Source organism: Girardinichthys multiradiatus, chromosome 7, assembly GCF_021462225.1.
Source record: "Girardinichthys multiradiatus isolate DD_20200921_A chromosome 7, DD_fGirMul_XY1, whole genome shotgun sequence".
NCBI classification, from domain to species: domain Eukaryota; kingdom Metazoa; phylum Chordata; class Actinopteri; order Cyprinodontiformes; family Goodeidae; genus Girardinichthys; species Girardinichthys multiradiatus.
Genome location: NC_061800.1, coordinates 6,480,579 through 6,507,477, shown reverse-complemented (window position 1 = coordinate 6,507,477; position 26,899 = coordinate 6,480,579). Strand labels below are relative to the sequence as shown.

Genomic DNA, 26,899 nt, shown 5'->3' with positions numbered 1-26,899 from the left:
CAGCAGCAGCCAGCCACGCCCACCAACGGAGATTCTCTGAGAGAAGAGAGGACTTACACCAATACATATACACACTCATACTAGGATCATGACATAATACGGCTCACTAGTTTTGTGGCAGCTGTACAAAATTGCCAAAAAATACCACCGAAGAATAAATGTGAATAGAATTGCTGAAAATTATAATCAGTCATAATTGTGGTGGTAAAGCAGACATAACAAATGTAGAAAATGTAAAACATTTGTTGTTATAGCAGTGCACCCAACTGAAAGAATTAAACTGCACCAGTGCAATCAGTATTAAAGGCTAGCCTAGAGAAATGCAGTCTGCAAAAGAAATTAACTAATAAATCAGTAACTCAAAACAGAACCTTAACCAATATACAAATAGCCCAAGGTACAGAAAAAAATCTAATTCTTCAGGAAGTCTTTCAATTTATAACTGTTCTTGCTTTACTTTTAATTTACCAGCAAGTGTCACTTGACAAAGATATGAGATTAAAGGTTTATTGAAGGAAAGGGTTGAGGGAATGGATGAACTGGAAATGTAGATTAGGTCACCTTGGAGAATGCCAGAAGGCCAGGGAAGAGGAGACTCAGTGTGGGGGTGCAGTTTTCTGGAAAAGGGTCTCTTCCCAAGCCCAGATGGGACCTGCAACAAAGAGAAAAAGATAAATAATGAGGAAGTAGGGATGAGGGTGATGGGATGAATGAAGGGAAGAGGGATGAGTTGAGAAGGGGTTGAGGGTAAGAGAGAGTGCGGTTGATAGAACGTGACATTTTGAGGTATGGGTGAACTGGGTATAAGTAGACTGCAGGATAGTGAGAGATGTGATTCGGGCGTGGCCCTGCTCCCGAACCTATGTTAACATATTAACTTCATGTATTAACCTAATTTTAACGCTACATAAGAGCTGAATGATTTTACTCTGTCTTTCATATTTGAAATTTAAGACATTTTACCCACTTTTTTCATTTATGTGTATGCAATGTGTATGTAATACAAAAAAAACAAAGTAATATTTTCAGTTTATTGTTCAAACAGCTAAAACTTTCTTTACATTGATGTTTTTTAGATTTAATAGTTTTCAATGTTCACTAAAAAGTGCCTGTGCTGTGACTGAAATACTCAGGATTCTAATCTCATTTTTATACCACATATCAAATAATGGAACTTCACAAATATGGCAGGAGCAAAATTAAACATCCGTAGAGTAAAAAACAGGAAAGACTGCGGTTGATGTTACATTAACAGACTCAGACGGTGCTGGCATGGCCAGAGAAATGATGTAAAGATCTATGTAACCGCATTAAAGAGAATTCTACAGGCATCTTATGTGCAGGCATGGATGCACATGAGCACAGACAGAGGGAATCCCCATCTGAGTCATGCAGGAGCAATTCTCTGTGTACTGTAATCCAGCCTGGATAAAATGTCTCAGTTGGACTTTTAGCTTCCATTTAGATGTGGTGACACCTGAACAAAGTTGCATACCAAAGAAGAACATGATAATCCTGGCAAGGACACTTGCATGTCCAAACCTTCTGAAAGATGAGCTGGATCCAGGGCACCTGAGGACCAACGACTAATCTTGATCTATTTTTAAGATGAGAGGTGCTGCTAACTGACATTCTGGTAGTCAATCAGTGGGTTTGATCTGCGCTGCAGTTTCTGCAGGGTGATGAGTCAGGGGGTGGTGCCAGGACAGAGTCAACACAAGCTAAATCACTGGAGGCTCTAAGAATCCCCAAACCACCAGCAACAACAAGCAACACACCCAGAATCAAAACGAGCTGGAATGTTGTTCATATGGTTCTGATTTCATCCCGCTCTTAACCACGCACCATACAATGAATTGGCTCTTCAGCTAGCTTACTTCTTTATTAATCTGGTATTAACTGGGGCTCCAGTGACAGCTGGTAGTTTATCCTGTGAGGCTGACTTTGCTGGGCCTGCTGTCATCTTAAAACAACAATAAAAATAATTCTTCAAATATGAAATATACTTAAAATAAGGATCCCATAAAATATATATAAAAAAAGGCAGTTTAAAAATAGTTTTTCAAAATTGATTTACAGTGCCTTTCAGACCCTAAAACCTTTACACATTTTTGCAACTGTGTATTAATAGGATTTCTTGTGAGGACCAAAACAGAGTGGAACAAATATGTGGTGAAAAACTATTACTGCTCATCATCCTGAACAGACAGTCCTTCTTAGTGAAATATAGTGATGGAAAAACCATGTAGTGAGATGCTTTTTTTCAGCAGAGCGCATTGGAACTGATGGGAAGATAGATTAAGTTAAGTACAGGGCAATCCTGGAGGAAAAGCATTTAGAGGAAGCGAAGGCTTGAAACTAGAAGAGAGCTTCACCCACATTTCAGGCATACCATGTAAAGAATTTGGTTGCCTGTTTGTCAGAGTAGTTTTGTTTTACAGCAAGAAGATTTTGACACACTACACCTGTGGCATAATTAACTTTAGTACATTAGAAAAACTCACTTTGAACATTTTTATTTGTAAATCATATTTATGCATTACTGTGTGTCTGAGGTAGGACCAAGTCATTACTTCCCAAGTCACAAGTGAGTTTCAAGTCTTTATAATCAAGTCCCAAGTCAAGTCCATGTCCTACACGTTGTGTAAATGTCAAGTCATTATCAAATCATACTGAGCTATCCCTGAAACAATATACACACGAAAAACATCAAAATGTATTTGTCTAAACATCACAACGCCTATAAACAAATGCTTTCATAAAGGTTTAACTTCTTTCTTTAAGGTTGTCAGCCATGCCATAGACTGGCAGCATTCTGCAATCTGTTCAGGATGTACCCCAGGTATTGCTTGATGGCAGCTGGGATAGACTCCCTAACCCAATTTACAAGAGCCTATACAGGTCCTTCTCAAAATATTAGCATATTGTGATAAAGTTCATTATTTCCCATAATGTAATGATGAAAATTTTACATTCATATATTTTAGATTCATTGCACACTAACTGAAATATTTCAGGTATTTTATTGTCTTAATACGGATGATTTTGGCATACAGTTCATGAAAACCCAAAATTCCTATCTCACAAAATTAGCATATCATTAAAAGAGTCTCTAAACGAGCTATGAACCTAATCATCTGAATCAACGAGTTAACTCTAAACACCTGCAAAAGATTCCTGAGGCCTTTAAAACTCCCAGCCTGGTTCATCACTCAAAACCCCAATCATGGGTAAGACTGCCGACCTGACTGCTGTCCAGAAGGCCACTATTGACACCCTCAAGCAAGAGGGTAAGACACAGAAAGAAATTTCTGAACGAATAGGCTGTTCCCAGAGTGCTGTATCAAGGCACCTCAGTGGGAAGTCTGTGGGAAGGAAAAAGTGTGGCAGAAAACGCTGCACAACGAGAAGAGGTGACCGGACCCTGAGGAAGATTGTGGAGAAGGGCCGATTCCAGACCTTGGGGGACCTGTGGAAGCAGTGGACTGAGTCTGGAGTAGAAACATCCAGAGCCACCGTGCACAGGCATGTGCAGGAAATGGGCTACAGGTGCCGCATTCCCCAGGTCAAGCCACTTTTGAACCAGAAACAGCGGCAGAAGCGCCTGACCTGGGCTACAGAGAAGCAGCACTGGACTGTTGCTCAGCGGTCCAAAGTACTTTTTTCGGATGAAAGCAAATTCTGCATGTCATTCGGAAATCAAGGTGCCAGAGTCTGGAGGAAGACTGGGAAGAAGGAAATGCCAAAATGCCAGAAGTCCAGTGTCAAGTACCCACTGTCAGTGATGGTCTGGGGTGCCGTGTCAGCTGCTGGTGTTGGTCCACTGTGTTTTATCAAGGGCAGGGTCAATGCAGCTAGCTATCAGGAGATTTCGGAGCACTTCATGCTTCCATCTGCTGAAAAGCTTTATGGAGATGAAGATTTAATTTTTCAGCACGACCTGGCACCTGCTCACAGTGCCAAAACCACTGGTAAATGGTTTACTGACCATGGTATCACTGTGCTCAATTGGCCTGCCAACTCTCCTGACCTGAACCCCATAGAGAATCTGTGGGATATTGTGAAGAGAACCTTGAGAGACTCAAGACCCAACACTCTGGATGAGCTAAAGGCCGCTATCGAAGCATCCTGTGCCTCCATAAGACCTCAGCAGTGCCACAGGCTGATTGCCTCCATGCCACGCCGCATTGAAGCAGTCATTTCTGCTAAAGGATTCCCGACCAAGTATTGAGTGCATAACTGTACATGATTATTTGAAGGTTGACGTTTTTTGTATTAAAAACACTTTTCTTTTATTGGTCGGATGAAATATGCTAATTTTGTGAGATAGGAATTTCGGGTTTTCATGAGCTGTATGCCAAAATCATCCGTATTAAGACAATAAAAGACCTGAAATATTTCAGTTAGTGTGCAATGAATCTAAAATATATGAATATTAAATTTTCATCATTACATTATAGAAAATAATTAACTTTATCACAATATGCTAATATTTTGAGAAGGACCTGTATATGATGTAGGAGAAGAAAATGAATAGATGGATGAAGGCATTCATAATACAACATTTGTGATTGGGGGGTTGGGGTGAGGAGTAAAAGGTTAAACAAAGGATAAATAATAAAAATTTACTATTATCATTTTGCGTGGTAAATTTTTTACTTTAATAAGGGCATCAAGAGGCTGCCCCATAGAGCCCCAGAGACGCTGAGGGTCTGATGGGCGGGACAAAGTCCAGCACTTTTGCTTCGCTGTTGAACTCACTGTTTAAAACACTGTGAAGCTACGGGAATGAGAGAGAGGAAAGCCGTGTCGTTACCAGTGATAATATGCTGATTCTGAACAAAAGTTGAACGCGTTGTAGTGCATATTTAGTCAATGACATGTACCGTATTTTCCGCACTATAAGGCGCACTTAAAAACCTTTAATTTTTTCAAAAAATGACAGTGTGCCTTGTAATCCGGAGCGCCTTATATATGGATCAATTGGTTAATTGGTTGATCCATACTGGTTGTACACGGCGCTCTGTCAAAATGTTTCAGTACGCTTGCAGCATTACGGCTACCATAGTCAGGGGTGTCGCCGAAGTAATAGCGGTAAACACTTGTACTGTGCTTACTCCTAGTCCAACACCACTTGTGTGTGTACAACGTTTGAATGTACTTTTGCAGGAATTGCCTGAACTCTATGTGATTAGAAACTCAGTGTGTGGGGTGTGTATGTTTCGTGTGTGTGTATGGAAGATGTTGACATTACTCCTCCGGACAGAGGTGGCGCTGTGTGCTGCCGTAGCTGAGAATCAAGAGTGAAGGAGTGACGTCGGTATTATTGTGTGTGTGGGGTGGGTAGAGACGGCGACCGGAGCAGCGGTGTATGAGTCTGTAAGCCCTGTGTTTTTACGTGCTGCAAAGTCATTAAAAAGAACTCCGAATCTCGTCAACAACTCATTGTTTTGATGCTGTTTCTTCATGCTCAACTCAGCAATGTATGAGTGAGGGAGTTAACCCCGAGGAAACTAGTAACTTCGGCCCTGGAGAAAGCGTCTCCCCTGTGTCATCAGACTACGGTCAGGGGACAGAAACAGGAAAGGTTAACAGTACTAACGTTTGATTTAGTGCATCAAACTGTTTCTTTTACGTGTTTACTGAATCAGGGAAAAGTTCCCTTTCACGTTTTAACTAACGTTTGATTTCAACTTCAACTTCATAGACTCCAATGCATTCCTAACGTGCGGTTGGCTCTATTCAATAGAATTCTATGTAGAGGAGACCTTACCATGAGAGTGAACGGAGTTATCAGAACGCTGGTTTGTAGTGTATTAATAAAGTTTGACTGACTGACTTATCTGACTGTTTTGTTGACATTCTCTTCAGCACAGCTCCATCTAGTGGATGCATAACGCAACCCCAGTGAAACGTTTGACTGCAGTAGCTTCTATTCTATGCGCCTTATAATCCGGTGCGCCCTATATAGGAAAAAAGTTCTAAAATAGGCCATTCATTGAAGGTGTGCCTTATAATCCGGTGCGCCTTATAGTGCGGAAAATACGGTACACACAACAGTATATATTTGATAACTTATTTTTTGACATTTTATGGGAAGCTGAGCTTCCCTTGCAGTCTTAGAGCAATCGCCACTGCTACAACCCCATTCATCCAATCGCAATCACAAATGACAGGATAGACCTGATCTTAGCAATTCTTCTGAGATGAAAAATGGACACTCTTGACACCTACCGAATGTGCTTGGGTAGGTGTGCTCAACGGTCTGATCAAATATAACACCAAGATTTTTCATTCTGTTATTACATAGTACAACACAGTTATCAAAAGAAACATTGTCAAAAATGTTTGAGGTCCAATGATCATCATCTCTGTCTTTGCAGTTAAGTGATAGGAAATTCTCTCAGAACCAATTCGTATCAGCTGAAAGACAGACCTTAAGTTAGGGTCAGCCCTAACCCTAACCCTACACCTAAACCCTTTATCAAAAATTACATCCATATATATTTGCAAGCATACCAGTGAAAACCAATTCCCAAAGCATGTAGTAATTAACCAAGTGGTGCAAGACAGAGTGAAAAAAGCAGGGGACCTAAAACTGAGCCTTGTGGAACACCATGCCTGACTGCACAAGGCTCAAACAGAATATCGTTTACCAAAGGACTTTTTGTTCTGTCTGACAAATGACTTCAACCACATCAGTACCTTCCATGAGAAGTATTCATCAAATATTAATTCATCGCTTATTCATTAAGTATTCATCAAGTATTCATTAATCGCTTTTCAGATCGGCATGCAACCTAGGATTAGGGCACATCTACATGTGGCAGAAGGAAGCTGGAATCAGATCCACAACTTTTCAGTTTGCCCCAAAGTCGCCCCAGGACATCTGGTTTGTCACTGACTGATTTGTAAGCTAATAAGCTTGTCATATGTTTCTCTGATTGCTTGTGTGATTTTCTGGTGGGCTGTGGTCGGTCACTGCTGTACTCCACCTGGCTGTTTATTTAAATCTTGATTTTAAATTTTTATAATCCTTGTATTGTTTAACAAATTGGAGCAATGTTGCAATTTCGGGTCACAAGGTAGATGACACTGCAGCGCTTCAAGCTGATTGTGTACAACAGAATGAACAACTGCTTTGTGCAATTCTCTGGTCTAAGGAGCGAAACAAGATGCCCTGGTTGGAAAATGTAAATAAAATAATGGCCACAGACTACAGCTAATTTACCGTGATGTTTTATTTTTCAATACTCAAATGACAAAACCTACCCATTACACTCAGATGGAAATCAATATCAAGGTTGTGAATCTAGGCCAACCTGAGCTGCAACACATTCTTCGGATTTGATCTTTAGCTCGATCTCAGTGCTAGAGCATGCAATATTCTGAACAGAGCAGCAGTTTTCTACTCGGCTGGCCTTGATACGACCACACAGAACATCCTAACCACCAACAACTCTACCAGGAAGACTACGTTTAGCCACGTTCTCTATTTGTCAGATCCACATGGCTTCATATCTACAATCTCACGTCATTAAAACAGCTCCTGCTGGTTTTCCCCCTGTGTAGTGCTGTAAACTCACAGCCTGTCAGCAAATATGTAGACTGTGGGATGTTTGTGCACATCTGCAGATAAATTCTCCCATAACACTGTTAGACTGTGGCTTTGGCAGTCTGCCCAAAACAGATACAGTGCATTGATAGGGAGTTGTACAGTAGCACCCGGACAAAACAGTGATGTTCAATAATCCTCTTCTGGGTTCAAACTGGCCTGTAAAAGGAGTAATCCTTCAAAATGTTAAGAAAACATGTCAACTTGTAATGAACAGCTTTGGCATATTTGGTAAAAAACTGTATCTTGTTGAAGGCACAGAGAACAAAACCGGTTGATTAAGTTTACAGGGGAACAACGCCATTAAACATGGACTTGGTCCAAGATCAAGAATGATTAACCTTCAGGAAATAGTGAAAGAAAAGCTCTTGCTGTAATGTTGCAACATAGTGAAATAAGTAAAATAAACATTCACTATTTAAGTGATCTTTGATATTAAGATACCATGTGCAGCTACATAATACCTGAACAAAAACAGTCCCTGAATTTGAGGATGAACTTTCTTTCTTTGGACTTTCTTATTATTATGCATCTTCAAAACCTAAACAAACATAAAACCAACACATCATGCTGTTTTTTGTGGTTGTAATGATAATGTCATCTTTGCAAACTATTTGGCCAGAACTTAAAAGCAGCACTACAGCAATACCCAATTCAGAATGAATATAATTCAGTCAGAGAACAAAGAATTAACAGTCATGTTCATAAAACACAGAAAATGAAATTAAAACAGTTTTATACATGGTGGGGGCAAATAGAGGTGAAACATTAATAGTTAAGGCTAAGTCTTTTCAAGCCCAGTCTGGCACCAATTCACAAGACATGTGAATCATACAGATTTCAAGTCGTGTACATAATCACACTTCCGGGATTACAAATAATTGCAGGGGATTTTAATTGTATGTAAGATCTCCAAATGGACAGATCAATTGGGGTTTACCATTCACAAAACAACTGCAGAACTACATTTCTCAGATTTAGGAGAGACCTAAGATTATTGGGTATATGGATGGAGAGAAACTCACACATTCAGTTCAGTTTTATTTATATAGTGCCAACTCACAACACATGTCATCTCAAGGCACTTTACAAAGGCAATTCAATCAAATCATCCAAATTTCAAGTTTGGTTCATACATTTCAATTAATCCTAACTATCAAACAGCGTGGTCAGAGTCAGTTTATTATTCAAATTGGTTAAAATGTTTTTCTATCTAAAGAAACCAAGCAGATTGCATCGAGTCAGTGACTTGTAGCATTCATTCATGGATGAGCATGTAGAGACAGTGGACAGTTGCTTGCATTGACTTTACAGCAATCCCTCATACTGAGCATGCATCTAGCGACAGTGGAGAGGAAAAACTCCCTTTTAACAGGAAGAAACCTCCAGCAGAACCAGGCTCAGTGTGAGTGGCCATCTACCACGACCGACTGGGGGTGTGAGAGAACAGAGAAGAGACACAAAAAGAATACAAAAGCACTGATCCAGGAGTACTTTCTATGGGAAAGAAAAGTGAAACATTAATGGTTATAGCTCCTTTAGAGGCTTCATCTAGGAGAGGAAGACCGCTAAGCATATGAACTCTGGCCAGTTTTCAAGTCTAGAGGATGATAGAGATCACATACAGTTAGTCACAGTAGAAGCTCAGCCAGTAGCTATGTCTAGGAGAGACAGGGTTAAACACTGAAAGACAGGGCCAAGTTTATCATCGGTAGAAGGTGAGCATTAAGTTGTTGGCCGCAGCAGCTTGGCCGATGCCCCCCCTCCAGGAAGGTGCTACAGCCTATATAACAGCTGTTATGAGCTAACTTTATGTTTGAAACTTTAAAGGGCTCCTGGAATGCAGAGGCAGACAGGAAATTCACACCATGGTCATTGCTGCTGTATTGTGTTCCTGGAAACACTTTCAGGCATTCTGTAAACTCAAACCACTGGATTGTTTACAGATGATATTAATTTGCTTCTGTGGTAACATCTTTTTTATATACCATGATGAGTTGCTCTTCTGTGATGGCATCACATTCATGAATTTTCATTGTAAACAGCATGGAGCTTTAATTAATCACAGTATTATTTAGGATTTTTTAGGCTAATCACAGAGTCGTTGGTCATCCCGATGAACATCCTAAATAGTTATTCTCTTTTAAGACTTTGTATGGAAAAAAGATCTACCAACTTATGTCAGTCAGTGAGTAAAGGCACAGTTTATGACGCACGAAAACAAGGTAAATAAAAAGTATTAAAATTTGAAAAAAGGAGTAACACAAAAACAAGTGAATACAGATATACCGATCCCATCATTTTCCATTTGCCTCCCCTTTTTATTTGTTGGCGGTGGGTCAAACTAATTTTCTTCAATGACAGAACTGTTGTAGCAACTGTGGGATGGTTCTTCTGAAGCCTGCATTTCATAACAGATTTTTTACACAGCCATATACATATTGAGAAGGATTAGATCCAAAGGACAAGTAAGTAACAGATCATATTTCTGTTCAGAGACTCTAAAACTGGCTGTGCCTGTCCTTATCAGATGCATTTTTGATTTAAACTAGATGTTTAGATTATGAAGCCACACATTCTACATATTCCTCATACATATGCAAAGCTTTTCTGCATCTGCTTTGGCTGGGGCCAACAATGAGCCCCACATATAAATTATATTATAATTATATTATTATACTATAGTACATTTAAATACAGATTACTTTAAGCATGTCACATCCTGTTTAATACCCTTTTTTGAAGTAAGAAAGGAAGTTCTTGTCGTGGTGATAACATCGACAAACAATGGCAAGGCAAGTTTATTTGTATAGCACATTTCAACAACAAGACAATTTAAATTGCTTCACCAAAAAAAGCATAGCAAAGGAAAACCTAAAACAGACATTGCAGTGACATAAAAAAGTAAAGTAAAGAAAAGTTGGACTACAGCATTAAATAATGATGTTTTAGCTAATAGTTTAAATAGAACAGTCAAAGGCCACTCTAAACAAATGGGGTTTTAACCTTTTAATCTTTAATGTATTTATGTGCTAAGCAATTCAGTGATTTATAAACTATCAGAAGTATCGTAAAATCAGTTCTCTGACATACAGGGAGCAAGTGGAAGGACTTTAGAGCTGGGTTGATATGCTCCACTTTCTTAGTTTTAGTGAGGAGGCAGGCAGCAGCATTCTGGATCATCTGTGGCTGTCTGATGGATTTTTCAGGCAGACCTGTGAAGACACTGTTGCAATAATCAGTTCAACTAAAGATAAACACATCAATGAGGTTTCAAGATTCTGCTGGGACATTAGTCCTTTAATCCTGGAAATGTTCTTCAGGTGATAGAAGGCCAACCCAGTCTGTCAGTCCTTGTATGTAACAAAGAATACATTCTGGACCTCATTCTTTCCTCACACTCTTAGATGTGTCTGCAGATAAGCTGAGCGGAAATGGAAGAAGACTATACACAAGTCTCTCTGGATATTTTTAAAACAAGTTCAGAACTACCAAAAGTCTGTTAAACTGAACTATCTTTCAAATCTTGTGGCAGATAACAGTTACAAACCTCATTTCCTTTTCAGTACACTGAACTGCTTTAAATCCTTGTCAATCACCCTGTTGGGGTCATATATTTTGGTCGCACATTTTGACATGCGCAGCTCAACAGATTTCGCAACTCTGACGTCACTGCGAGTATAAACCGGCTGAGATGGAGAGTTTCATGGCCATTTCCCGCCTGTCTCACAGGACAGCACAACGAAAGACAATATCTGGAGAAACAAAAGCCCGCAAGCGAACCTTTGCTCCACAAGGCCATTCCTGGAAGAGCTTGAAAGCTGGAAATCCGTCTGATACACGAAGATCAGCAGATTTATTCGCCGATCGAAGACTGCGCCGAGACTTGGTGCAGGTGAAAACCTATAGAGGTTCAATTTCCAAGGAGATGAGTTTCCTCCTTGTTATTCAGTCGACTTAACGATTCCTCATCTTTTCCCCTCCTAGACGGATGAGAAGTTACCGTTAGTTTTTTTTTTCCTTAATTTGATCACGGACGCGTGGTCCCCCCTCCGCTCATTTTTCGTCAGACCTGATCCATCCTCAACTGGTGGAGAGAAGAAATCAACGACAAAGTAATTTTGTTATTTTTATATTAAACCGGATAGGTGCATTTAGAGGTCTGGGCAGGATGAGGCATAGTGAAGGTGATTTAGAATCACCAGTAGTTAATCTAAGGTATTAACTTGTTGCATTCAACAAGTTAATATGCTGAGTGGTGTTTTGATTTGCTGCGCAAGCGCTGCTGAATTGTGCGTGGTTATTGTTTTGTCTGGCTGAGCTCAAATCAGCCAGGAGTTAGAAGTTGGACTTTTAAAAGTTTTCATTCAAAGCAACTGCGGTCTGTACCTTGTGGTCTGACCACTCTTTGTTCCAGTTATATTGCTGGAGATTTTCCACTGAGTTCCCGCCTCAGAGTTTTATGACCCTTTGTCCGAGATTTTGTGCAATCAGCTGATAGTGGCTAAGAGCACCCAGCTCACCGTTTTATCAGCTGACCCCTGGAATTGAGACATCAACACAGCAGGAGGACTTCTCTTTCCAGTCAGTCAGTCAGTCAGTCAGTCAGTCATTTTCTACTGCTTATTCCATAGTGGGTTGCGGGGAAGCTGGTGCCTATCTCCAGCAGTCTATGGGCGAGAGGCGGGGTACACCCTGGACAGGGACTTCTCTTTCCATTTAACCCAAATTACACATTTTGTCCATAAAACTGCTGGTCTGATCTTCATAGACACTAAATGCACATATATTTTTCTTTTATTATTATTGTTAGGTAGTCATTTTCATTCCCTTTGTGTAGAACAGTGCTTGTTAGTTAGGTGAAGGTTTTTGGGATTAACAGGATTAACTGTGGACGCAAGAGGAAGTTGTCTGAAAGGGATGTTCAGGTGCTAACCCGGATTGTATCCAAAAAACATAAAACCACGGATGCCCAAATCACGGCAGAATTAAATGTGCACCTCAACTCTCCTGTTTTCACCAGAACTGTCCGTCGGGAGCTCCACAGGGTCAATATACACGGCTGGGCTGCTATAGCCAAACCTTTGGTCACTCATGCCAATGCCAAATGTTGGTTTCAATGGTGCAAGGAGCGCAAATCTTGGGCTGTGGACAATGTGAAACATGTATTGTTCTCTGATGAGTCCACCTTTACTGTTTTCCCCACATCCGGGAGAGTTACAATGTGGAGAAGTCCCAAAGAAGCATACCACCCAGACTGTTGCATAACCAGAGTGAAGCATGGGGGTGGATCAGTGATGGTTTGGGCTGCCATACTTATGGCCCAATACTTGTGCTAGATGGGCGCGTCACTGCCAAGGACTACTGAACCATTCTTGAGGACCATGTGCATCCAATGGTTCAAACATTGTATCCTGAAGGCGCTGCCGTGTATCAGGATGACAGTGCACCAATACACACAGCAAGACTGGTGAAAGATTGGTTTGATGAACATGAAAGTGAATTTGAACATCTCCCATGGCCTGCACAGTCACCAGATCTAAATATTATTGAGCCACTTTGGGGTGTTTTGGAGGAGCGAGTCAGGAAACGTTTTCCTCCACCAGTATCACGTAGTGACCTGGCCACTATCCTGCAAGAAGAATGGCTTAAAATCCCTCTGACCACTGTGCAGGACTTGTATATGTCATTCCCAAGATGAATTGACGCTGTATTGGCCGCAAAAGGAGGCCCTACACCATACTAATAAGTTATTGTGGTCTAAAACCAGGTGTTTCAGTTTCATTGTCCAACCCCTGTATATAATTAAGAGAAGCGTTTGTGTTTATTTCGTGCAAGAGTTATTTATCTGTCAAAACAAGGTTGAAGATCCTCCATGTTCGATGAAGTGTTTGAATAAACAGTGACAGTTTGTGGTTTGGTTAATAATTTGTAATCATTAAAGAGCTTTGAGCCCATAATCACAACACCAGAGGACATCTCTAGGTTTTGATTCATAAATGAGGATTTTTGGTTAAGAAATTCATTTTCTCAAATTATGATTTTTAATTATAATTCTTGATAAATATTAATTAATCAATAATCATAATCCCAGCAACCCTCTAATCTACCCTCACCAGCACTCTGTAAAATGTTTCTTTTGGTTTTCAAATAGATGATTTCTAATAGTAGGCCTAACGTTTCCGCTGCCGTCAGAGATCCATGTACCTCATGTTAATACTCGTGTGAGAAATTAAACAATGTTAAACTGTCATCACTAACTGAAGTAGATCATCCATTAGGCCTTTTAAAGGATGTTTTTTAACACTGTTTGATCCTGTATTGTTAATTTAATCAAGTGATGTCTGGTAGTGTCCCAATCAAAAATCTTAGAAAAGTTAGTCAGTAACCAGTTGCAGTCTTTTCTGGAGTTAAACGGTATTGAAGAAAAATTCCAGTCTGGATTTAGAACACACCGCAGCACAGAGACAGTTCTGCTGAGGGTTTTTAAAGATTTGCTTTTAGCAGCTGACTCTGGAAAATTGGTTGTCATCGTGCTCTTGGTCTTTTATACCATAGATCAATATCCGGCATTAACGGTACAGCCTCGAATTGGCTAAAGACATACCTGAGGCATGGTCATTTTTTAGTCCATTAAAATAATAATAATCTGATTTAACCTGTCGGATACCTCAAGGCTCTATTCTGGGTTCAATACTGTTTTCTTTTAATATGTTTACTTTGGGATCTATTTTCAGAAAACATAATAGTTTTGCCAAAAACCTTCAAATCTAAAATGGCCTGCACTTGTATAGTGCTTAATCAAATATAGTGCTATATAGCGTTTTTATCCAAAGCACTTTAAACTACAATCAGTCATCTGTCCATTTATTCACACAATGACAGTGGTAGGCTAAATTGTAGTCACAGCAACCAGTGGCCCTGGGACCTCTGACCACGATCAACAGGCAAGGCATGCCCATTGACACCACAACTGAGACGGATGGAACAATCATTGGAACCCACCAGTTACAGGACGAACCCCCACCACCTGAGCCACCTTTGCCCATGCCAATTGCACCACTGCGGTTATGATTCTGGCCCGTCTGCCTGCTCTGCCCTGCTCTGTCTTTGTGCAATCGTCTCATCTGCTTCACCTTTTTGCTGCTGCGCTGGAGCGCATTCACAGTCATGCCACGCATCTGTTTCTCTGCAGTTATATACCGCCCTCAGGCAGGCAGACAGTGCCAGATTTTCGAAAACCTCCCAGTAGATGTCCAGCATTTCTTCCTGCCTGATCACGTTTTTCGACCACGTTATGCATCTTGGATTTCCCTGTCTTTCCTGGCCCTCACAGGATGCCTCTCGCCTCTGGATCATTACCTTGTTTCTGCCTCTCAACCAAAGCCTCCAGCCTCGCCCCTGGATTAGTCTGCCTGAGCCTGCCTCCCTGGTTTCTGACCCAGTTTCTGCCCCTCGAACACCGACTTTTGGATCTTCCCCCCCTGTCGGCAATCCGACATCTGGCAGCGGTGTGTTCTGCACCGCCCCCCCGGTCCAGAGACCGCCAGGACCGCATCCCGCAAAGGAGCCTATTCTTATTCCTCCGCCCTACACAAACTCTATGAAGTGATCCCGGTTTCCAGGCTGGTGGTTTCTGTGCGCTGCTCCTGAATAAATCTTTTTATTATACTATTTATCGTGTTTCTGGCTGAAATTCTGGGTCCTCCGTCCTGAACATTTCAGAAAATCTGGACGATAATGGACCCCTCACCAGCACAGCAGTGGCGCACCTGCGTGGATAACTCCATCGCTCGTCTTGATTCTGGAATGGGTGAGATTATCACCATGTTACGATCCATGTCCCCTGTTTCTACTCAGGCACCTTTACAACCAGCTCCGGCCAGCCCTCCTGCCGTACCTGTCATGGTGAAAGAACCCCGACTGGTTCCCCCGGAATTATTCAAGGGAGATTCCGACCAGTGTCGGGCTTTCCCAACTCAGTGTGAGATACATTTTGAATTACATCCGTCCTCTATCCCCACTGAGCGCTCTAGAGTGGCGTTTGTCATTTCCCTTTTAGCTGGCAAGGCCAAACAGTGGGGCACAGCTGAGTGGCAGAATGACTCCACCTCCTGTGCTTCCTATTCAGCCTTTTCTAAAGAGCTCATCAGAGTTTTTGATCCGGTCCTCCCTAGTCGGGAGGTCACCAGGGGGTTGTTGTCCTTGAGGCAGAGAGATAAGAGTGTGACGACTGACATTATCGATTTTCATCTGCTGTCTGCCGACAGCAGGGCTGTTGTTTTAAACAGAACATGTAGCCGTAACATCTGAAAAATCCACTTATTTAATAAAGGTTATCTGCTTAATGTATAACAATGTTCTGTTGAACAACATACAATCTAAACCTGTCCAGTGTCAACTGATTATGCCAGCTGAGCAGAAATCAACCTTCTGTCAATAATGTCAGATTCCAACGCCACATGTTTTTGTCAAGTTTGGTTTTTGTTGGACCCAAACACAGGCAAACTAGGCAGAGATATGAAATGAAAACACCTGTGGATCACAGCAGTTGCTAGTCATGTTCTAATTTCTATCATTGTAAACAAAGAGGGGAACACTAAAAAAGAAAGGTATTTCCTTTGGTTTAAAACTGTTTTTTCAGGCTTTTCCTAGATTATTTCTCAGAAACAATTGTTTCTACAATGATGTTAACAAGACTGCACAGATGTTTGTTTGTGGGAAACCTCATTAGCACTTTGTGACCCCATTAACTTCCTGTGAGAAGAGAAACATTTTGTTTTTGAGTGACATTTATCAATTTCCTAGGCCAGCTTTGCAACAAACAGTTGTCCCTGAGCAGCTGATTACTTCAGTGTGTAGCTAACAATGGAACACCACATTGTTGGAATAAAAAACACTGAGCATCCAAAGCTGAGAGAACAGAAACTGTAATTTAAATTACTGCATGTATTCTTTTCTGCCTTGAGCTGAAGTTATCTGGTTACATCACACACACTTAGCTACATTGTGTGTTGAAGGTTTAATATAAGTCTGTAGTTGATTTCAGGTCATTAGCTGCAGCAGCCCGGAAATGTAGTATGTAGTGGCCTGTCTGATCCAAGCAGTATAGGGAGTTTTTTCTGAGTTGGCAACACTTTTGCAAGTCCTCATGATTTTGTTTCTTTTTTCTTTCAAATTCCTTCAGAGCTTTGTTTCTTCATCAAAAAGGCATTTCATCATTTTCTGCTTTTTGCTCCACATTTGACTTTATATGACTTAAGCATTTGTGAAGCTGTGCAGACAAACAAATGCTTCTCAGCTTTCCAGTTAAAGTCGTTATAACATTTGCACAAAAGAGCAAGATGTTCAGAAAAAAAAAACCAAGTGTGTGCACACATGCACAGGCATACACAATGCAATGAGAGCTAGTAAACGCTTCCACCCACAGAGTTATTGACACGAGAGCATGTTCCTCTGCCAAACATCCTTTTTACCAGAATCCAGCTGACCGTGGGATGTGATCAAACTCAAATACAGTTTTTATTCCTGGATCCACCAGCAGCCCGACCACATAATGTTGTCGGAGCTGCACCACCTGAGAAAGAGGAGTCTGTTTATTCAGAGTTAAACCTGGCTCTGATTGGAAACAAACATGTCATGTGTAGCCTTTTCCCGCAGCAATCCATCAGTTTGTTTGCAATAAACCACGGCACCGGCAGCGGACTGGAGAGAGGAATCCAGGAATCAACAACTGCCTGTCCCTGTGTGTGTGGTGTGAGGCTAATACCAGTCTAACACAGACATATACAGTGCATTCATTTTTAACACACACACACACACAGCTGTTTAGAATTACTCACTCCAGAGTGATGAACTCACTGACACCACTGTGACTCATGCACACATTATATTCATAGATTTCTGGAAATAGTTTGTTTTAGTTATTATTTGGTAGGAAGAGTCCAAAGTTAAGATCTTAATGTAGCAAATAGGTATCTAGTTCAGCGAATCTGGTCAAAGGTCATCACTGAAGGAGAGATCGGTTAAGAATGAGGTAGACAGGTGGGCAGGTGGACGTGATTGAAATAAGGCTCACATTGCCAATTGTGGACTCTTTCTGAAGTGTAATGTGTTTTAGGTCAGTTCTATGAGAAAAAAAGCAGATACGGGAGTTTCCAGAGGAAAGATGTGATCCTCCTTTGGAAATAAAAGCTGAATTCCATGTAAGTGACTCTAGAGAACAGGTAAATATAAAAGAAACAACAAGACAGTACTTGAGGTATAACAAAGAGGAAAGGTAGATTACTGCGACTATTGTGTGATTCCCAGCAGTCTTCTTTTTGTTTTTTGATTTTTAATTCATTTGGCGGCCTCTACTGCAAAGGTGACCGTTCCATGCAGAGGTACCAAACAGCTCAGAGGCTTAATTTCACGAGAGCCTCTGTCTCCTCTGGCATGACCTTCAAGCTTGTGCCAGCCCCTGTCAATACTGTGTATTAGAGAGTTCTGCATACACATGGAGACATACAACAGGGCAAATCATTTCAAAACACAAAACAATGCAGATGCATTCTGTCAAACTTCAAAATTAGTATTTGTTAATTAAATCCGTCTTATGGTCCTCTAAGCAGTGTGGCTTGATGAACAAACGAATAACATTTCTCAGAGATCAGCAGCACAGGAAGCGTGAGAAGGAAGAGAAAGAAAGTAGACAAAGACAACCCACAACTCTATCAACCCCGAATTATGACAGGACATGACTTTATTAGAAGGTGAATACTGCATAAACTGTTGAAAGGTTGTTATTTGTAGAAATGCACTCATGTTTGCTCTCTTATACATTCATGTTTTTGTATTAAATATTGACTTGAATGTTTATTCTTACATTATATGACCACTACCATGGACTGAAATTACATAGCACTTTTCTAGTTATATTAACCACTTTTAAATAGATCCACATTCACCCAGTTGCACTCACAAACATGCACACATTCTTACACCGATAATCCGATCTGTAGGCAACTTGGGGTTAAGTGCCTCGAACTGGGGAACGTTGCCATGTGACAGGGGAAGAAGCTAAAATCAAACCCACAAATGTCTCACTGCAAGACGCTACGCTTCCAATAGAGTCACAGTCGACCCAAGCGGTGATTCTCATGCTACGTACTTTGGAAATTACCTCCAATACAGTTTTAATATTCAGACACCACTGTTAATATGCCATACATGTTTTTATTTAATTTTTTAAAAGCAACAATGTTCGTTGCAGTATGATAAATCTGAGCAGTAGTGGACTGGTTTATGTGTTGGATTACTGGTTTAAATGGGATGGAGCCAACTACATGCTTTGATAAAGCAACCTTCTATTTACAAAAAATACTTATCAAATGTCTGTATGTTCACATCTAACTTTTCTTCAGAATAACGTTTAACCTGGTGCCACCTAAAAGACAGTGTTTGGACTTTAGGAACCAGTGGATGTATGGGTGGATAGACAGATGGAAAATGTTTATCCAAAACCTTGTGATTTTTTTGTTTTAAGGAAGCCTTTCAGCCTGAGCATGTTATGTTTCTGCTGGATGTTTCTTGCCTAATGAATGCTATTTAGAAAAACGCACCGCTCCTGCCAAAATTATTGCAACTCAATGAACAGGTGAAGAAAAATGGAAAAGGAAAAAAGAATGAGAAAATACTGTAAAAAGCTAAATATGGCATAAAGGAAAATTTTTTTCAAAAATGAGACAAAAAATTATTTTTACAAAAAATCATAGCTTTAGCTTCTATTTGTTTATGTTGCATTTATTTCATAAGCAGGATTGTGGTGCACTCCCTTTACCTCAAGTTAGATTTGTATTTTGGAAAATGTCCCACCCCACTTAATCATGATCCAGCTGGGTTGGAAGACAAAAGTCTAAATTTGATACACAGTAACAAGAGCTTCTGCAATAACCAGTACAAGCCAATAACAACACATTTCTCAACATTTGTACAGTCAAACGATGTAGAACCATGTTGACTTGCAGAGGCTGTACAGTACAATAAGTGATTAAATTAACAACAAACAAAGTTTTAGGAGTGCAGGTAAACAAGGTATTACATCCACTATTACTGTTTTCTGTGGACTGTGACCATCCTTGATTTTGAGGATGGTATTAAACCTCAGACTTTCCAAGTCAGAATTCTGACTTAAGGCGGCCTTCCTGTTGATTTTCCTTACTAATCTTGACAACAATTAGTATGCATAACTAAATTCTCATATTTGTTGTAACATTGCAAAAATATAGTACATAAAACCTTAACTAGTTAACTGACTACAGCCATTCATTCAAGTCCTGCTGCTCAGCTGGTTTTGAGTCACATAGGCAACAGCCATTCTCAGGTTTTCATCTGTAGCACTTTGAGATCTTTTTTATAATGAAAATTGCTTTATATATAAATAAAATATAATATTGTTATTATCTCCCCAGGTACCTTTTCCTTTATTCTGGTGAGACTTTAAGGCATACCCAAAATAACCTCAGAAATATAATCACTGCATTGCTTCCTCTGTGTCACAAGGAACACCCAAGCAGGGACCTTCCAAGAAAGACGTTCCTAGGGGATGCCTGAACCCTGACAGCTAGCTCCTTTTTTAATGCAGACGAGAAGTGAATTTAGAAAAGGTACATTTAGCTTCTTGTACTTCACCTGAGAACTTCACCTTAAAAGCTGGTTCCATGTTCACCACAACAAACCAGTAGAGCCTCCGGCTCACTGCAGACACTGGCCCAATCTGCCACATCTACTCCCAAATGGAACCTGGAACTCCTTCACTTGAGGTTTAACTTTTCTTTTAATAATTTTAATTATTTATAAATCATGTTGATATGTTATTGGTTGCTTTCATTTAATCAACCTTTTTCACAATATCTGTAACTGAAAGATTGATAGGAATAACCAGGTAGCAAAGATACGTGTGATCTGTTTTGAAGAGAATCCAGAGATCTTTTTTTGTCTTTTAAATTTTTTAAATTGACTGCCTGAAGTCTATGAAAAGCTACAATACATTTTGACATGAGATTGGGCATCTATTGGACTCTGGGAAAATGTGAGTGTTGGGATGGTTTAGTCATTTCATTCAAACCAGATTTAGATTGATGGTCTGAGGAGGATGAATGTCAAAGCGGCCCTTTGTGTTATCTTGCTACCTGAAATCACTCTGTATTTAAATCCCACACTCTGCCGTTCGGTTTGATCCTGATCCAGTAAGTGTTTGTTCTGCAGCCAGTCAGAAGTAGGCAGTATCTTTACTGTAAACACAATTATGCTAACTGTGGCAGGATTCATTGACCACATGAAGAGAGGAAGGCTCTCACGCAAAACATTCAAACAGGCACTCTCACACTCTATACTTACTCACTTACATTCTCATAAAGCCCAACATGGCACTCATCCGCACCTGCAGTCTCACGATACGGACCCGCTGGCCTCTCACACGGACGCACCACTGCACATCGTAAACAACGTCCTCTGTGGTCTGTGTGATTAGAAAGCATGCTGAGTGACTATAATGAGGGGCAAGGGGGCCGGCCCCCGTACTGCACACACACACAAACAAACACACGCACACATTATGTCTTTCTATCTTTACAAGAACTTGATGTCCATTCATTTTCCATTCATTTCTATGGCCTAACCCTGACCCTAACCCTAAGCCCAGTCAATACCAGTACAAAAAACCTTTTTTTTTTTTTTAACATGTCCTGTCCAGCAGAGTAGCACTTGGAATTGTTGTCTGAGTGCCAAGAAGAAGCCCAACAGATTTACTTTCACAAGTGGAACTCAATTCATACCTTCGTCCTAAACCCTTACCCAAAAACACTATTTCTTTTTATGGGGCCCAGGCTTTGGGTCCTCACAATGTAGTCTATGTTTAGAAAATGGGCCTTACACTGTATAAAATGCTAGAACACACACTCATTTGAACCACAGCACAAGACGGAGGTTGTCTTGTGACAAACACTCTTCAGATGGCCACCTCCATGATGATCAGCACTGTCTGCAGGAAACCCCAGTTGGTGAAGACACACACACACACACACACACACACACATCCATTCCCCTATTTACCGATTAGTGAAGAATTAAGAAAATATTATGATGGTTCACTGCTGCATTCCAAGTGTGTCTCACATGCGCACACACAAGCATCTCACCTCAGGCAAGCATCTGCTTGAACTCTAGTGTCATTTACAGAATAACACACCATTCTTTCCACTGTGGGAGTGGGCAGGGCTTTCTTTGGTTTCAGAGTCACTGTACTCCCTCCAACCAACATGCAGACGCATACTCACACAGACACACACATGAAAAATCATATTCTAAGTTCACACCCTTTTTCCACACAATCCCTAACTTTAAGGGAATCGAGTGACATTTACTCCCCTAACTTGCTTTGCGAGATTGTGTGTGTCACTGCCATTTATCGGGCATGTTGACGCTGACCAGGCGTCGGTCCAGATTGGCTGAATGTTAACTGAACATTGTTTATGGGCTTGACATTTCCCACAGAGCGCAGTGCATCAGTTTTATTATTCACCACTGAGTCAAGAGAAAGGCTGCATTAAATCAAACTACCATCAGGCCTGTTGTTGCTCTGTCCAGTAGAGATCGGATCCTGAGCTAGAATGTGGCTGCAGACGTCACTGTTCTCCAAGGTGAGCTGCCTTCACTTAGTTTTCACATTGGCAATCGTCTTTGTTGTGAAACGTTGTGACATGATGCAGTGGAAAGCTCAACTTGCTTGCTAGATGCCAAGGAATGAAGCAAATTTAGATCTCCAATGCTGCTGGCATTTTGTTTATCTGTGGGTTACAGTGTGGTGATAACAATCTGTCTAAGATATAACCGAAAAAACAAAGTTTGAAAGTGAAACTTATGTGCCACTTTTGTTTAGAAAGGTTATGAGGCTGAAACCACCCACGGATACCTAAGTAGTGTCCCGGCATTTCCTCTCCTCCTTCCTATATCAGATGTGACCTCAAATATGGTTTTGACTCTGAATAAGATGAAAATTTCAGAACATTTTTCTTGGTTCTTTTTTTTTCAAGGAATATGCAGTTATTCTAAACTTTGGTGGCTTGAAAAAATCTAAATGCATCTCATTCAACCTAAAAACCTTGGCAAGAGCTGCTTGATTTTATAAGGAAGGCTTAAACTGTGACTAAAAAATAATCTTAAATTAACCTATTAACTAAAAAATCTGAACAAATGTATAGAGTCTGTCTGGTGATGTTGGATAAAATAATTTTTTGTTGCATGTCCATAAGATAACAAGATGTAGCTGCATGGTAAGCAAACTGTACTTTTGACAGTTTTGACTATTACATCCATTAATATAAGTGTGGCACTAAAATAAGAAATTCCAGACTGGTTTGAAATTTGTTTTTCAATCACCAATACAAATAAGTGCTTACTAGGTTGAGTTGACAACAAGACTCTGCTAGTGAGAGAAGAAGACTCAAAGTATGCTGTTTCTGGTATCAATAGGGTTTTTAAAAATTAAGTCAGAGGAATGAATTTATGAGGAAACTGTTTTCTACGGTATGACATGCTATGTGGTTCATTTAAGCTGCAAGAGAACAAGACTTTGATTACTGACCAGCCCTTGCTTTTAATAAATCCATTTCACATTACATACAGTTTGCCTAATATCAAGCAATATGTCAGTTTATTTTAGTTCAAGTTTCGATTTATTTTATTGTTTCATTCTAAAAGCATTATTTAACTGTATAAAATATATGGTAATATTATATTCTGTAATCATTAATCTAGCATCATATTGTAGTTGTTCTATTTCCATAATCAAAATTATTTTTATTTTTTTAATTTTGGCCTTTATCAAAAATATTTATTAAGATTGTTGAAAGGCTTTATCCCACCACCAGTTCTTTAACAGTTGCACAGTGCACCAGTTTTGAATAAAACAACCCAAAATATGACACGGGTACACAACAACGGAAGGATGAGCTGACTGAGCAGCCGAGGGGCTGCCTGGGTATGTTCTTTTTTTGTAATTTTGGTTACAAAAGCTATCGCTAGTGGGTTTATCCCTTCGCGCGCAGCGCAGCACTGAAAACGTCCACGTCCACCTGCTGTGTGGGCCCCACCCCAGTCCGTATAAATTACAGTGAGACCGGGCAAACGGCTCCCATTTTTTCTTCAGCGACAGCTTAATAGCACTGATACTACACAAGAACGATGGCTAGCGTCAGCACTATCTGCCTTTGCCCGGCTTGTCATACTGGCTATATTATGAGCTACGACCTGCATGTCATCTGCGGGGGCTGGCTCGGTCCTGCAGGCGTCTTCCTTCGGAGGAGAAGCAACGGCAGCTAGCCATTTTCTCCCCACTAGAAGGGGAATTCCCCGCTCAGGGCCTCCCGATGTCGGCGACCACCCCACTTCTGGCGATGGGCGCGCTTGTTAGCGCGCTGCCGGACATCATAGCCAAGGTAGCTAATGCTAAAGGTGTCTCTGTTCCCGCGCCTTTAGCCAAGCATCCTACTGATGACCTGGCGGGAAAATACGCCCCAGCTCATCCAACCAACCGAGACCCGGTTTGGGCCCGTTTCCCTGCGGTAACTGCTTACCTGTCAGGAGCAGCGGCTGAGCCGCTTCAGCCGAAAGCACCGCTCTCCACCTTCACACCCATCACGAGGGAGGAGTCCCTGACGGATCCCCAGTTCCTGCTATGGAGCCCAGTCTGTCGGCTGTTTTTGGGGTTAGGTCGGCCCGGCGCGTCGGACGACGGCCTGTACCCCCCTCCTCCAGCGATCAGATCATGGCCAGGCTGACAGATCGCTCCCACCTGTGTGCCGCTCAGGTTGCTGCTGCGGCGACGAACAACACCGCCTTCCTGGCCTACTCCATTTCTAAGAAGGCTCGGGAGAGTGAGTTGCCACCGGAAGATGTGGAGGAATTCTGCAACTGCGGACACCATCCTTAAACTCTGTGCGGCGTCGGCTATGTGCTCCTCCCGCATTGCTGCCCGGCAGACCTTGCTACAGCGACAGATGTGGCTTCGGATCTCCTCCTCCATTCCCGAGGATTTTAAGAGGGAGTTACTGGAGGGACTGATCAGTCCCAATGGGCTATTTGGTCCTCATTTCCAGTCTGTGCTGGGGCAGATGCAGACCTCGCAAGAGGAGCTTGAACGTGTCAGGAAACATGGGTCTCTTCGTCGCCCCGGCATCCGTTCCTCCCATACCACCAGCCACTGGTGGGATTGCCGTGATCAGCGGCATCAGCAGAGGCGTTCCACAGCTGCTGTTGCAGCTCCCGGAGTCCCTCTGCCCACCGCACCTTCTACTCAACATCAGCTGCAGCAGCATCGCAGAGGTCAGCAGATGGCGTGCGCCTGGTCCAACCCTCCGTCACGGCGGAGGTTTAAGAAATGACTGGGGGCTCTAAGAGCAAGTTTCTGGCAAATTCTGGCTCAGCCAGATTGTATGATCCCACTGTGTTTTCTTCACATGCATCCTCCATGGCAAATGAGACGGATCCTTTTTAACTGCCGTTTAAGAGGCCCCACGATCTCACAGTTTCAAAGCCCCCCTTTTTTGTTCTTCCATCTGAACATGACTCCACGAGAGCATCCTAGGCTGTTCCGGTAGAGCTGCGCTCGCTGCCTTCTCCCTCCTGTCTTCCCCAGCTGTCAGTGGGTGCAATCAGAGAGTATGCAGAACAGCAGCTCCCTACGAATCGGCAAATCAGTGATGCCCCTGCTCAACACCAAGCTGGGAGCCTGGGTGAATATCCCCCTGGTGAGACTGGTTGACAGCCCTTTCGATCAGAGTCCCCCATGGGTTACCTCCGATCAGAATCCGAATCGGGTAATGGCGTTAGGGGCTCTAGCCTGGCTTGTATCCGTGAGCACCATGGCGCGGCAGATAAATGCGCACCCGCTCTCAGAGCACCAATCAGAGTGGCAGCGTATATGTTGCCTGGACATGTAGATGGACAGACTGATCAGCAGAGGTTACACACTGCAGTTCTTGTCACACCCCCCACCGTTCAGAGGGATTTAGGAGACAGTCCTGTCCTCCCCAGAGCAGAGCTCCGTTCTCATGTCAGAACTGTAGGAACTCCTGATAAAAAAACGTAATTTCCAGGGTTCCTCACGGAGAGGAAAACACGGGGTTTTATTCCTGGTATTTTCTGGTTCCCAAAAAAACAGGAGGAATGAGACCAATTCTCCTTTTGTCTCTGTTCAACAAAGCGATCTTGGAGAGACGTTTCCACATGCTGACAGTCAGACAGGTGATGGAGAACGTTAACCAGAACGACTGGTTCACCTCCGTAGATCTGAAGGACACTTATTTTCACATCCCCATCATCCCGAAACACCGCAAAAATCTGCATTCGCCTATTAGGGGATCTCATATCAGTACAACCGACTGCCGTTTGGTTACTTTCTCGCTCCACGCACGTTCTCCAAATGTGTGGAGACGGCGTTGCAGCCACTGCACTCGGCAGGGATGAGAATCCTCTTTAATCTGGACGACCTGCTTTTGCTGGCTCGGTCCAAAGAGGAAGCGGCAGTACAGACAAAGGCACTGGCTGCACATCTGACAGTCCTCGGGTTTTCCATAAACTGGCAAAAACATTCTGTTTTCCCATCCAGGATAATCATTTATCTGGGGGTGGAGTTAAACTGCGCTGCTCCCAGCATCTGTTCGTGCATTACAGAGAAAACTCTGCAGGACGTCCCCTATCTGAACAGCGCCTCTCACATTGGCTGTGTGAGGCTATTTAACAGGCTTATATTTCCTCTGGATTGGATCCTCCAGAGAATCTCAGAGCTCATTCAACCAGGGGGATTTCATCCTCCACAGCTCTGCATGGAGGAATGACAGTGGAAGACATTTGTACAGCAGCCTCATGGTCATCTCCGTGCTCATTTATTCTTTTTTACCTGCAAGATGTGTCAGGTTTCTCCCTGACTCATTCTTTTCTAAGGGTTCTGACAGAATGATTATTATTTCGTTGCGTTTTATTATCGGATCACCCTTTCCTGCATGCAGACGCAGGGTGCCATAATACACTGCTCAAAAAAAAAAAAAAAGGGAACGCTCAAATAACACATCCTAGATCTGAATGAATAAAGTATTCTCATTGAATACTTTGTTCTGTACAAAGTTGAATGTGCTGACAACAAAATCACACAGAAATCATCAATAGAAATCAAATTTATTAACCAATGGAGGCCTGGATTCGGAGTCGCACACAAAATTAAAGTGGAAAAACACACTACATGCT

The 26,899-nt window shown here is 41.7% G+C and overlaps 1 protein-coding gene across 1 annotated transcript in view; it reads right to left on the bottom strand.

Moving 5' to 3' along the window:
- Positions 1-530: 530 nt before the first annotated feature.
- The window catches only part of epsti1 (epithelial stromal interaction 1), a 112,792-nt gene continuing 86,423 nt past the window's right edge, over positions 531-26,899 (bottom strand). The window contains exon 10 of the mRNA XM_047371225.1: positions 531-652. Coding sequence (XP_047227181.1) covers positions 597-652 — 56 coding nt within the window. The 3' untranslated portion in view covers positions 531-596. The remainder of the gene's footprint in view (positions 653-26,899) is intronic.